The 12,788-nt window shown below is 35.1% G+C and overlaps 3 protein-coding genes across 5 annotated transcripts in view; 2 read left to right on the forward strand and 1 right to left on the reverse strand.

Annotated features, from left to right (window-relative positions):
* Positions 1-12,788, forward strand: part of LOC140807411 (11-beta-hydroxysteroid dehydrogenase B-like) — a 69,444-nt gene that overhangs the window by 45,293 nt on the left and 11,363 nt on the right. The gene's annotated exons all lie outside the window — the stretch shown is intronic.
* Positions 277-1,799, forward strand: LOC140807182 (phytolongin Phyl1.1-like). Of its 3 annotated transcripts, none has more exons than XM_073163921.1 (2): positions 277-447; positions 819-1,799. In XM_073163921.1, the coding sequence occupies exon 2, from the start codon at positions 968-970 to the stop codon at positions 1,652-1,654; it is 687 nt and encodes a 228-aa protein (XP_073020022.1). In that variant the 5' UTR covers positions 277-447; positions 819-967; the 3' UTR covers positions 1,655-1,799. The 3 variants fall into 3 exon arrangements, with proteins under 3 accessions (XP_073020022.1, XP_073020021.1, XP_073020020.1); XM_073163920.1 differs by having other exon boundaries at positions 822-1,799; XM_073163919.1 differs by having other exon boundaries at positions 277-1,799.
* On the reverse strand, positions 2,242-5,625 carry LOC140807183 (single-stranded DNA-binding protein WHY2, mitochondrial). The gene is made up of 8 exons (XM_073163922.1): positions 5,506-5,625; positions 4,499-4,614; positions 4,309-4,406; positions 4,121-4,213; positions 3,928-4,022; positions 3,741-3,814; positions 3,424-3,512; positions 2,242-2,632 (listed from the first exon to the last, which is right to left on the reverse strand). The coding sequence occupies exons 1-8, from the start codon at positions 5,541-5,543 to the stop codon at positions 2,516-2,518; spliced, it is 720 nt and encodes a 239-aa protein (XP_073020023.1). The 5' UTR covers positions 5,544-5,625; the 3' UTR covers positions 2,242-2,515.

Below are 12,788 nucleotides of genomic sequence, written 5' to 3' on the forward strand. Positions count from 1 at the left end.
AATTATAATTCTTAATTAAATGCTGAAAATGTACCCGTATGAATAATATTATTGAAGTCATGATAACGTCATAAACATATACATTACAAAGATAAAAATTTGTGTGACAAAAATTTTAAGACAGTCTTATTGGTCGTATTTGTTAGACATATATTTTATTTGGGTTATCCATGAAAAAATATTTATTTTTTATATTTAAATTATTACTTTTTATTATGAATATACGTAGGATTCACCAGGATTCACCTAAGATCCTTCCTAGAGCCACTCCATTACAAAATATAAATAGTTAGAATTAATCGGCAGCGCACCAACTACCAAGTATTCATCATTCTGAAAAAGCTACCAAAATCATCCTCTTGTTCTTCAATTGTCTCTATCTTCACGATTGGTAATGGAAAACCTACTGTAGTACAGAGTACAGACATTCCAGAGCTTCAATTCAAGGTAAACTTGCAGTGATTTTATCCAAGATTTGAACTTTTGAATTGGGTTTTCTGTGAGGTAATCTTAATGATTGGCTGACTGCTCCGTTGACTCATTCGATTTCATCTCCACGTCTCGTTCTTGATGATGGTCGGACAAAATTGTGAGGCTTCATTATTGACTTTCAATACTTAAGAGGGGTGAATAATTGTTTTGATAGTTAGGCGATCGGATTTCAGTTCTACACTACCTTGAGTTTGGCCTCCAAAATTTTCTCTAAGATAGATCGAAATCCAACATTCACTTTCACGGGAATTTGATGTCTTTCTTTTATGTTCGGTCCATTTGACTTTTGAGACTGTTTTGATCTTATCGCTACGTACAAATGACAGCAGTTCGAGACTCTATTTCTTTTTGCTGCATATCAAAGGGCGGTCAAATTTTATTCAAATATAATAATTGCGGGGAGCATGAGATAGAAAATTTGGCTGCAATCTGCGTGGAGAGGACTCCTCCATATCACAAATGGTATTTTCAAACCATGGATAAAAGGACTTTCTGTTTCTTGATGGATGATGTTTATGTTTACTTTGCGGTAGCAAGTGAATGTGTTGGCAACTCGGGAGTTTTAAGGTTTCTTAACAAGTTGAGGGATGAATTCAGGAGGATGGCTAAAAGGGGCGGTGGTTCTTTTAGCAGAAGCCTGACGAATTCCAACTCGCTCTGTCTGCAGGAGCAATTGCTTCCGGTTGTTTCCCACTTGGTTAATTTTTTCTCAGAGACCGTTACAGAAAGGTCAGCAGAAAATGGCCCTTCATCAATATGTAATATCGCTAATGGACAGGAGCACATTGAATGTGGTTCTTCCTCTAAAGCCCCTTTACTTGGGAAGTTAAATAAACAAGAGAAGAAGAAAAAGAAGATGCCAAAGGATCATGTAATTTCTGTGCGAGGAGATATTGAGATAGAGGAGTATAGGAGCTCCAATGAAAGAGTAGTGAATGTTGAGTCGGTAAGTCTCGATTCTATCCATCAAGTAGGAGGCAGAGATTTAGCTTCTCCATCGCGGAAGGATTTGAACACAGCAAGGGTTAGGCCGAGTTCCCAAAATCTACATAAAAAATGGTGCATGCAAGTAAGAATTGTTCTTGCCATCGATGCTGCAGTTTGTGTTGTTCTCTTTGTGATTTGGTTGGTTATATGCCATGGTACAAAGTGCATTAGCTGACCATTTGGCTTCTTTGATGTCGAACTGGAGGTGCATTGTGTCTCATATTTCAGGATTTGAATTGTATATTGTACTGTTACCAAAGTTGTCTTCAGGCTTGCGTTGGTGTGTTCGAGAATTTGAGGAATTGGCTTGTTACTGTTGATGTTTTGCTTGCATTTTCAGTTTCCAAATGATTTTGGAGGCACGATATTTGGCTTGTTATGGTCGATTATGCACTTGCATTTAGTTTCTCATTTGGGGTCACATTTTATTGTTATCCAATCTCTGCATCCCCGCGGCAGCCATGCTGCTTATCATGCTAACAAAGTGGGAGTATGTGCCATGTGAGGGTGCAATTGATAATAATATCTAAAGAGAATAAAAAAGAAGAAGCTTGCTTAGAAGGGAGAGGAAGCCAAGCTGCTCGTAAGCTAAGTCGAACCGCTCACAAGCAGCTCATGAACGACTTGACCAAAGCTTCAATTAATCTTGGCCTTTGACCAAGTTCGCTCACAGTTGGCTAATTTGTGACAATTATGAAAGGGCTGGGGACCAAGAAGCGTGCCACAGCGAAAATGAGAAAACTTATTGCCAAATAGCATTAGGCAAATTAAACCTAAAAAATCCATTCATGGTAGAAAGGATTCTGATATCTTAAACCATACAACATTTTACTGCTGATCTGCATTCTTAATTACTGCAAACAAAGAGCAATGGTATTCAGAAAATTTCTTCTACATAGAAGCACATCAAGATTTCTGACAAAAACCAGTTTGCAAGATATTGAACACAGCAAGGAGTAATCGGTAGAAATGCAGCCATCCCGCTCAAGAAGCTAGAGAACATACAAGGGGATGATTGAAAAGCATGTAGAGATCTTCATCTATCCCATTCTGAATCCATAAACTCAGGAACCACCTTTGGTGGACTCAGACTGGCATGCTGGGGATGCTGGTTGGTATATTTATCCCAACCCATGATATGTGGCAAAGCAAACTGCAATCGTAACACCAAAAAAGAAGTATATATACACGTGACCAAAAAAGAAACATATATACACGTGAGTGATGTGGTCAGGCCTGTGAGAGCGTGTACATGAATAAAAACTTTCATAAATGAACTGATAGTTTTCTTAGGTTGCAGTGAAAAATTGGAAGTAAGGAAGTGAATGCTACAACAGGCTATGGCAATCAAGAGCTAATTTCATTATCTTCTATTCAATGCATATAGTCAACGAGTCTTCATCTTATCTGCATCAAGCAGGAATTATGTACTTCTCATTAAACACACGTATGAACAGAGACTCCCAATCTTATCTTCCCAATACCGCTCTTCAGAGAGAAAAATTACTCCATTTTGTTTCTTGCTCTTTGTTTGTCAAACACTTGAACCTAACAACGTCTTCCCTATCTATTACACTCAAATGATTCTGTAATGTACTGTAACTTCTACATGTCACTTTCATTAGTGGTATTTTTTGGATAAAATCAAGCTAACATTTGTTGATGGAAAATATCAATAAATACCAAGCCAATCAGTACAACTTGTTTTGCTCTTAATTTCCAAAAATAGTGATGGCAACAAATACATTCTGTGTTCCAGAAAGAAAATCACTAAAGATTTTGGACATGTTTGCCAGTGATCTGATCTAACAGCAATAAAGAAATGCAAGAGTAATTGCATCATCCTCGTTTAGAAGAATTCACGATTACCTTTCTTTGCAAAATGCAAGGGCTCCAATTACCAGAATATAAAACAACAAAAATATCGATAATATAACATCTTACAGTGAATGCTGTTCGCATGACCGCAAATTCAGCAGTAGTAACAGGAACAACAAGCCGGTCATTTGTTTTGAGGATATTGTTGACGACATCTGAAACCAAGAATGAGAGAGATAACAAAGGATCAATAGGGTTTTCCAGACGACATTCAGTAATTCAGGATAAAAAATAGCGCTGACAGTCATTTTCATTTTCATCAGGCACCGTGAGAACTGAGAACTTACCATGGAGGATCAGGACCACACAACTCAGTTGACCTTAATTACCATGCTCATAAACATGAATATTTGTTACAACATTATGATGAAAAGGATACTCACTTAGGGAAATGAAATAACCACTACCATCAGCATGTGCCTTAATCGACAAGCTCTTTCTAACTTGACCTGCATTACTGAGGATTAAGCAACTGAATTAACCTACCATATATCAGGTAAAACAGATATGGTCAAAATACCGGGAACAACAGATCATGGAAAAGTCATATTAAAAACCAAGGAAATCAACCTTGATAGCATTGACGGATCATGGAAGAATTCACAGGAATCTTTTGAACCCAAACTGATAAGGGATCCAACTTCCGTCGCTGACAAAGCAAATTTCTATAATATGCATAAAAATAGTAAGAGAAGGCCCATAATATTAAAACAATATTTACAAATTTGCCATCTAATAAGGAGCTGAAATATATAAAAACTACCTGCCTCTTATCCCAATCATATTTGCGCTCTCCAATAGAGGGCCAGAGCGTCAACATAATGACTCCCCGCCGATCAACTTTAAGACCTCCAGACTACCAAAAAACAGTACTTTTATACAACTAAAGAGATAAACAGTGATCTCGATGGGGAACATAAAACAGGAATCTTTAGTTATCTAACTTCGTACTTCTAATTTACTGAATGTTGGCAGAAGAGGGTCAGCAGAGAGTGCAGCTTTGCCCTTGTAAATTGAATAGGGGGCAAATATTTTAGCTGTGGACTTTCCTGAAGGAGGAAAACAATGCACCATGTTCAGAAAGACGGATTAAACCAAAGGAAACAAGAAAATTCGAACTTATGATGTAAACATATGTTACCATCAAGCAAAGAACTTCCTATAGAAGTAGACATTCTACACTGAGACGTTATGCTAGGCAAAAGTTTGAAGTCATCAGTAAGATCCTGGAACAAACACTTCCGGGGTACATAGTACCTGCTCCATAAAAAGAAACAACAATTGACTTCAGGAAGAATTTATTTTCTGAAATTCTAGAGCGAAAACAGCCATTGTTCATTAACTACAGACTACTAACTACAAAACAAATATGCTTCGCCTCTTAAAAACCTAATAAACTAAAGGAGTGACTCCCATGATATCGAGTTTTAGGAGTGACTCCCATGATATCGAGTTTTAGTAACAGAAAACAAGAGGAGCCAGAAATTAAAATCCAAAACTATTTAGGTTTCCAGCATGGCCCAGTTAAATAGAACTTCTACCACCCTCGACCTCTGTAGGAACTACCACCAAGTCAATTATAAAGAAATAAGGCAAACAGTAACCTAAATGACCCATGTTTACGAATTATATGAATGTATTGGCTACTTGAGTGCACAAAAAATTTACAACGCCTTTTAGAATATTAAGAACTATAACCACATAAATAAAGTATCTAAAAAAGAAAAGAAATAAAGCAGCTCATGTCCACACTATGAAGGCAAGCTTAAACTCGGGATGCTCAGAAACGAAATTGCAGCCCATTTTCTACTAAATCTTATCGGTCACGATGGCTGTGTAACGCATACGAACATAAAGGGCCCATTACACTAGAAACTTTACCTTAGAATGGAAAACAATTAATCCTCTCAAAAGCAAACCCTTCATCCTAAAACCATAAGCCCCAAGATCGATGCAAAATCACACCAAGCAACTAAAACAAAAAGCATCCCACAAATCATGAATTAAATTTGGGTTTTTTCACAAGAATCGAAAGAGCAACTCTTCTCAGCTCAAGTTCTGGAAAAAAAAAATTTAACAGTAATGCAGATGGAGCTGCAAACGCACTGAGAAGGATTGAGATGGCAGAAGTTTCTTCAGGCATATTACCTTGAGCAGTGCTGAAGCAGCCTCGAAAGCTTGAACATGGCGACGGGACGGAGAGAATTTGTATATCCTCTGCTCTCTCCTCTCTTTGGAAAATTTATAAAGACAGTACACACTCCACTTCGTATATGGCTGATGAACTCCATTTCGGGCCCCCGATTATATATTGTAAGACTTGGGCTGGATTCCATTTCCAAATATTGGGCCCCCGATTATTTGTAATATTTGGGCTGCATCCCATTTTTGGGCCCTCTCTCGTTTGACCTTCCAAGAAGTCATGGTTAATTAACCCTTCACTTCATCTGTTAATCATTAATTGCATCATCATATAACATTCAATATTTGATTGAAACTGAAATTAATTTACAACTTATAATGTTTAAATTATTATAGTTAAAAACCGTTACGACTTGTCATAAATAAATAATTTTGAAATTTGCACAACAGTTTGTTGAAACATAAGAACCACATATATCTTGATGAAGCAAGCTTCCAATTATATGTATCTGTCAAACTATTTATATTCAAACATTGAGAAATGACATTTTTTTCCTCATTCATTTGGTATAATCCCATTGTCGTGATTTTTCATGTCATCTTCACCTTGTACGTAATCAATGGAAGTCGGAATCAGGGAACCTTCGCGTAATTTGATATCGAGTTCAAATCTCACTTGTGTATGCATGCATGGCCTAGCTAGCAGTGCCATGTTTTTATATTCTTTAGGCCACAAATATACACACATTCATAATGTATGTATATCATACTTAAATGTAAATATAACTAAAATTTAAACTAATAACACTAAATTAATATGAATGCGTGCAGCTTAATCAAATGTTGTTGATCTGAAACTTCCTAAAGTCAATATCCATACGCATGTGCAGATCATCTCAAGCCATGGCGAATTCGTCTCGAATTCTGTTATCCTTGTAACCCTTTTCACTATATATGTAATTACGTTCGAATTATGCTAATTTATTAATGATAATTCCAAGAGGTAATTAGCAGCTGTCTTTTTATTTTTTATCCGCGTTGCTTAAAGATTTTTCAAAATATGTACACTTAAATCAGTTGATTTATACATGCCCTAGTTATCAGGGATAGTTCCTTGTGTTTAGTTAATTGTACAATACAAATGCATGCATGCATATATACAAATGCATGCATGCATTTGTATATGCATGCATATACATATAATATACTAGCTACTCTGCACACGCGGTGCGTGTGTGTACAATTTTTTTTTATAATTATTTATGGACTAAAATGAAATTTGACAAATTATCGAGGTACTAAAGTGCTATTTGAATAATTGTAATAAAAAAATAAAAACAAAAATGTTTTTTGAAATTAAAAAAAAAACAAAAATGTAATTTTGATATCAAATAGGGGCAAAATAGGGAAACCAAAAAACAGACCAAAGACACTAAAAACAGTTATTCTAATATGCTTAAACTTAATAAATAGTAAAAGGATATGTATAATATATATATATATATATATATATATATATATATATATATATATATATATATATACATACATATATATATATGTACAATACATAATGCACCATCATATATTGTTAATAATAACTAAATATGAACTCAATATAATATATATATATATATTATATATTATATAGATATACATATACATATAATATATATGTATATATATAGATATACATATAATATATATGTACAATACATATGCACCATCAATATATTGTTAATAATAACTAATATGAAACTCAATATATATATATATATATATATATATATATAATATATATATATGTGTGTGTGTGTGGAAAAGAAATTTTTTACACGACATGAAAGATTGGAAAAATGATTGGATAATAAAAATATGGCGGCCAAAGAGATCAGGAAAGCTTCTTATTACTCCTATCATATGCAGGGCATAAACTAGCTAGCTAGTTACTCAGCACATACATTACATGTATATAATTATAATATATTTTTAAATATATATATTTTTAATAAAGTTCAAATTTTGATGATTTGTAAAATAAGTAGATTAAATCAGATATATGCTATAATATGTGAAATCAAATTTAAATAAATGTAAGCTCCAAAAAAATAATTCCAATAAATTGTAAATAAACATGTTCGATCAATAAATAAATAAAGTACTTTACTATTGTATATTTTTATCAAATTAAAAATGTGAAAATGCTTATTTTATCTACATAATTACAATATCTAAATTTGTTTGTCTGAATACTTATTCTAGGTTTTGACCTACAAAACATTCTTTCTTCCAATTCAAATATATATATAATTTTGATATGTTGTTCATCAACCATGTCAACTACTGTGTTCACCAATTAGCACCAATAGATAAGTGTCACCTCATTTTGAAACAGAAATGGATATTATGAACATAACACACACACACACACACACACACACACACACACACACACACACATATATATATATATATATATATATATATGGATTGAATTGTGAATTTCCTCTATTATCCTCATTAAAATTGTACTCTAATGACACTTTGTCTTCCTTTTATGTAATTAGTTAATTATTATTAATCCATTGACTAATTATTATTTATTACTCTTTCACTCACTTTCATGGTATGACTACAAATAATATCAAAGTATTTGTTCAACAACTAATGATTCGAATATGTAATAATATTATTTATAAAATTAATTGGTTTTGTGAAAATACCTTACAAATAATAGTAATAGTGTTATACATTCTTTTATTAAAATAAATAATACAAAAAATTATGCTAACAGCGGTTTCGAACTTATTTTATAATTTATGTATTAATTATATTTTTCATAATCTTAGTTTTTTACAAATAATACAAAAAACATTTATATTTAACAAAACAGAAAATAAGAAATTATAAATTTATATGTCGAGGTTTAATCTATATCTATATCTATATATATACTAATCTATATATATGAATGTGAATTGTGAATTTACCTAAATATCCTTATATTTTTTTAATAATAATAATTTACATAAATATCCTTACTTTCATTTAATAATAATCATTAATACATGTTTTCTTTTTCATATATTCTTTTAATAATAATCATTTCATTAATAGATTTTTATTTTTAAATTTAAAATTAATTACTTTAATATTTACATTGACATCAAATTCACAGAAAATCACTATCATAAATACATGTTTATTTTTTTGTTTTTTTTTCATCTATTCATTTAATAATAATCATTAATATATTTTTATTTTTCCTCATTTTATATTATATGTCTATATGTATTTTGTTTAACATAGGGATAGGGTTGAGTAATATTTCAATAATAAAATATTGTTTTAATAAATAAAGTGAATAAAAAGAATAGGATAAATCATCCCTGCCTCAATCGTTCCATAGATTTCCAGTTTTTCATTAGAGTCAACCACGAAAAGTCAATTTTTTTTATAAATGCTGCTAAATAAATATTACTAAATAATATGCTCCATTTGATCATTTTATGTTCTTGCAATGAGAAGAGTTTTTTTACCCTAGCGTTAACATGTTTGATTGTTATATGTCATTTGTATTGATCATGTAATTATGTTTGGATTGTTTCTGTGATTTGTTTGTTTGCACAAAGAAAAGAGAAACAAAATCAAATATCCAACAAAAATGGTTATTTTTCAATTTTTTATTGTTGAGATATTTTGTTAATTTTTAAACACATAATGCATGTTCTATGTTTGCTTAGATTACTTAGTTTGAAGTGACTACAAAATATTAAAAAAATTGAAATATTTCTTCGTTTTTACCTTATGTCTCAGAATATCAAGAGATAATATTTTTTATTTATTTGGGTAAATGTATTTCCAAACTTCTGTCTATAAATCAATATTTAATGTTTTTTACGACATTATTATATTCTCTAATCAATTTTTTTTTACTTAGATTGATAGAAGGCATTTTAATTTGAGTTTTTATGTTCTTGCTTATATTATTTTTGTAATATTATTTATTATGAAAATAATAGGTGAACTACAAAATTTGGTAGGTCTAAGAGTCCTCTGATGAAGAACAAATATGGATAAATTATTAAAATATATAATATCCAGTAGATTTTTGGCATGCGATTTTGTTTTAATTCAATGATTATGCATGATTCTAAATTTTAATCATATCACAAGTTAACGCATGCTTTGTTGTTGCTAGATATATTTTGTCAATAGTATAATATTTTTCTATGGTTTAAGAAAAATTGTGTGACTTTGTATTATATTTTTACGGCTGCTTTTCTAAATGGTTTTTTATTATGATTTCAAGGCACCATTTTTCATTTTGTTTTTTTAAAGAAGTGTAATGAATATCTATAAAACGATGACATTAATAAGGCGTCTTCTCTTTATTTGAAAAAAATTGTAGTAGCCCGAATTCCAAATTGGGTAATTAACGGATTAATGGTGATTAAGAAGGTTTAATGTGTAATTTTGACCGTGGTCATGATCGGACGGACCGAAGATGGTTCGGTAGCACTGAAGAGTTCGGACGATCCGAAGTGGGTTCGGTGGATCCGATCATGAGGTGTCAAGAGTTGATCGACACGTCAGTTTACATGCAAGTTCGGATGATCCGAAGTGTAGGTTCGGTGGATCCGATCATGAGGTGTCAAGAGCCGATGGACACGTAGGAGTTCGGACGTTCCGAAGTAGGTTCGGTGGATCCGAACATAGCCTATAAATAGTGCTCGGATTTCCTCATTTTGCATTGCAAATTCTTGAGTTGTGTCTCATATTTGAGAGGTTTGGAAGGTTTCTAGGGTTAGTTGTCGGTCGAGCGATAGCCAAGAGCTGCCAGGATTGGTAGCGTAGCGACGCCTGAGTTACGAGGCAATCGACATCAAAGGGCTGTCGACGGACGAAGGTAAACCCTAAACCTTTGGTATTACTGGTTTTGCTAGTCGAGCATGGTAGTATTGTTCATTGGGTATGCTTTTGATGCGTAGGCTTGTTCTAGACCTGATTAGCGGTGTTGCGTAAGGCTAGGCTTGCTGTGATAGAGGTACGAAAGTACTATCCGAGATATCCTGGTCGAGTATACATCCTTATATGTGTTGCATGATTATGTGGTGCATTGATATATGTCATATGATGCATGCTATTATGTCACGTTTTATGATGCATGTTGCATTTCATGTTGAGCCGTATCTCCTTCGAGATAGCCTTTACTGTTGAGCTGTATCTCTTTCGAGATAAGCTATATCTTGTGGGGCCGCTCAGCCCTGTCTTGTCTTGTGGACGCATGGACACCGAGAGTACACAGTGGCCGACGGGTCGGGAGGGCTTCGGTGATCCGGGACATTTTTGGTCCACGTCTGTTCTTGTAGTGGATGCAGTGACCCAGAGGAGTACCGCGCGGCACTATCCACTTGGCGCCTCTAGACTGAGCATTTTGAGATCCTTTGTTACTCCTGTTTCTTGACTACCCTGGTATCATATCATAGCATGTGCATTTCATATAGGCTTGTATACTCATGCTTTTGTACTGGGCGTTCTTATCGCTCACGTCCTCGGTTTTGTTTATCTTGGACACCCCATTCCCACGGGGCAGGCCTCAGGTTGGACAGCTCAGGAAGAGCAGGAGGAGGACAGTGAGTGGCTGGTTGGTTTAATTTTCAGTACTATTCTTTTCGATATGGTTGTACCGTATATTTCATTTTAGTTCGAGTTGTTCTGGATTTCGATTGGGTTGTATAACTATCGTTTGTTGGCCTTTTCCGCAATTATCTCTGATTATTATTAATTAAGTTAGTTGCATGCTTAGTTCTTGATTAGTAGGTGATTCTGGAACGGGTCACTACATTTATGGTATCAGAGCATGCTTATGATTTTGGGATATAGATTCTGTTTTGGGATTTTCGTGGATCATTTTACCATTTTCCCTATTCTATCTTGTAGCGATGGCTGACCATTTTGGTGATGAGAGTAGTCAGGGAAGTGTAGGTCGTTGGGGTGACCAGGACGATCGTAGGCGTCATCGTGAACATCGTCATCGTCGGGATGGTCCTAGGCGTTTTGATTTGCACCGTTTCATTCAGATGGGGCCTAAGCCTTTAGTTGGCGGGGAGACTCCCGATGATGCTGAGGATTGGTTAGAGCGCATGGAGAGTTGTTTCCGAGCATTCCAGTGCACCGAGGAGCAGAAGATGGAGACCCTTAGTTTTCTTCTCGAGGGCCGTGCGCGCAAGTGGTGGCGATCGACTTCTGCGCCGATAGTTCAGTCCCAGGGTAGGGTGACTTGGGCCGATTTCCGTGCAGCTTTCATGCAGCTGTATTTTCCTCCAGCCCTTCGCCAGGCAAAGACGATTGAGCTCCTGAATCTTAAGCAGGGGAGTATGTCTGTTGATGAATATCAGCAGAAGTTCTTCGAGTTGTTACCCTTTGCCCCTCATATCAGTGGCAGTTCTGAGGCCAAGTATGACCATTTCCTCCAGGGTCTTAACCAGGAGATTTTTGATCGAGTCACTGTCTGTGATAATCCTACTTCTTATGATGGGTTAGTGAACCGGTGTCGCCAGGCAGAGATCAGTCTCCAGCGTGGTAGGGCTATTCTTTCTTCTAGACCTCCGAGTACTTTGAGCCCTCGATCTCAGTCTTTCAAGAAATCTGGTTCTTCTTCTTCTGGATCTGGATCACGGTCTAGCGGTGTTTTCCGCTTTGGTAAGAAGAAGGTTTCTTGTGTGCATTGTGGGAAGAACCATCCATCGGAGCAATGCCGATCAGCCGCGGGAGCTTGTTTTCAGTGCGGAGAGATGGGTCATCTCAAGAAGAATTGTCCTCAGTTGCGAGGTGGAGCAGGATCTGGTTCCGGATCTCAGACGACTGTACAGCAGAGGAGGCAGGGTCAGGCAGTGGGTAGTTCAAATCTTCGACCTCGTGCCCAAGGTCAGGTTTTTGCGCTGAACCAGGATCAGGCTGCAAATGAGACAGAGAGAGTCATAGCAGGTACTTTTCGGTTATGCGGTATTCCTGCTTTTGTTCTTATTGATACCGGAGCATCACATTCATTCATTTCTGCACGATTTGTTAAGCGTCATAAGTTACCATATGTTTCTCTAGACGTCATTCTTTCCGTTTCTACCCCGATGGGTCATTCGGTGTTAGCAAAGCGTCTAGTGATGGGTTGTCCCTTAGATTTTGAGGGTAACGAATTGATTGCGAATCTTATGATCTTGGAGATGGAAGATTTTGATTGTATTCTAGGTATAGACCTATTGACTACCTACCGAGCTACCGTGGATTGT

This window comes from Primulina eburnea, chromosome 12 (assembly GCF_022965805.1).
Source record: "Primulina eburnea isolate SZY01 chromosome 12, ASM2296580v1, whole genome shotgun sequence".
Classification (NCBI taxonomy): domain Eukaryota; kingdom Viridiplantae; phylum Streptophyta; class Magnoliopsida; order Lamiales; family Gesneriaceae; genus Primulina; species Primulina eburnea.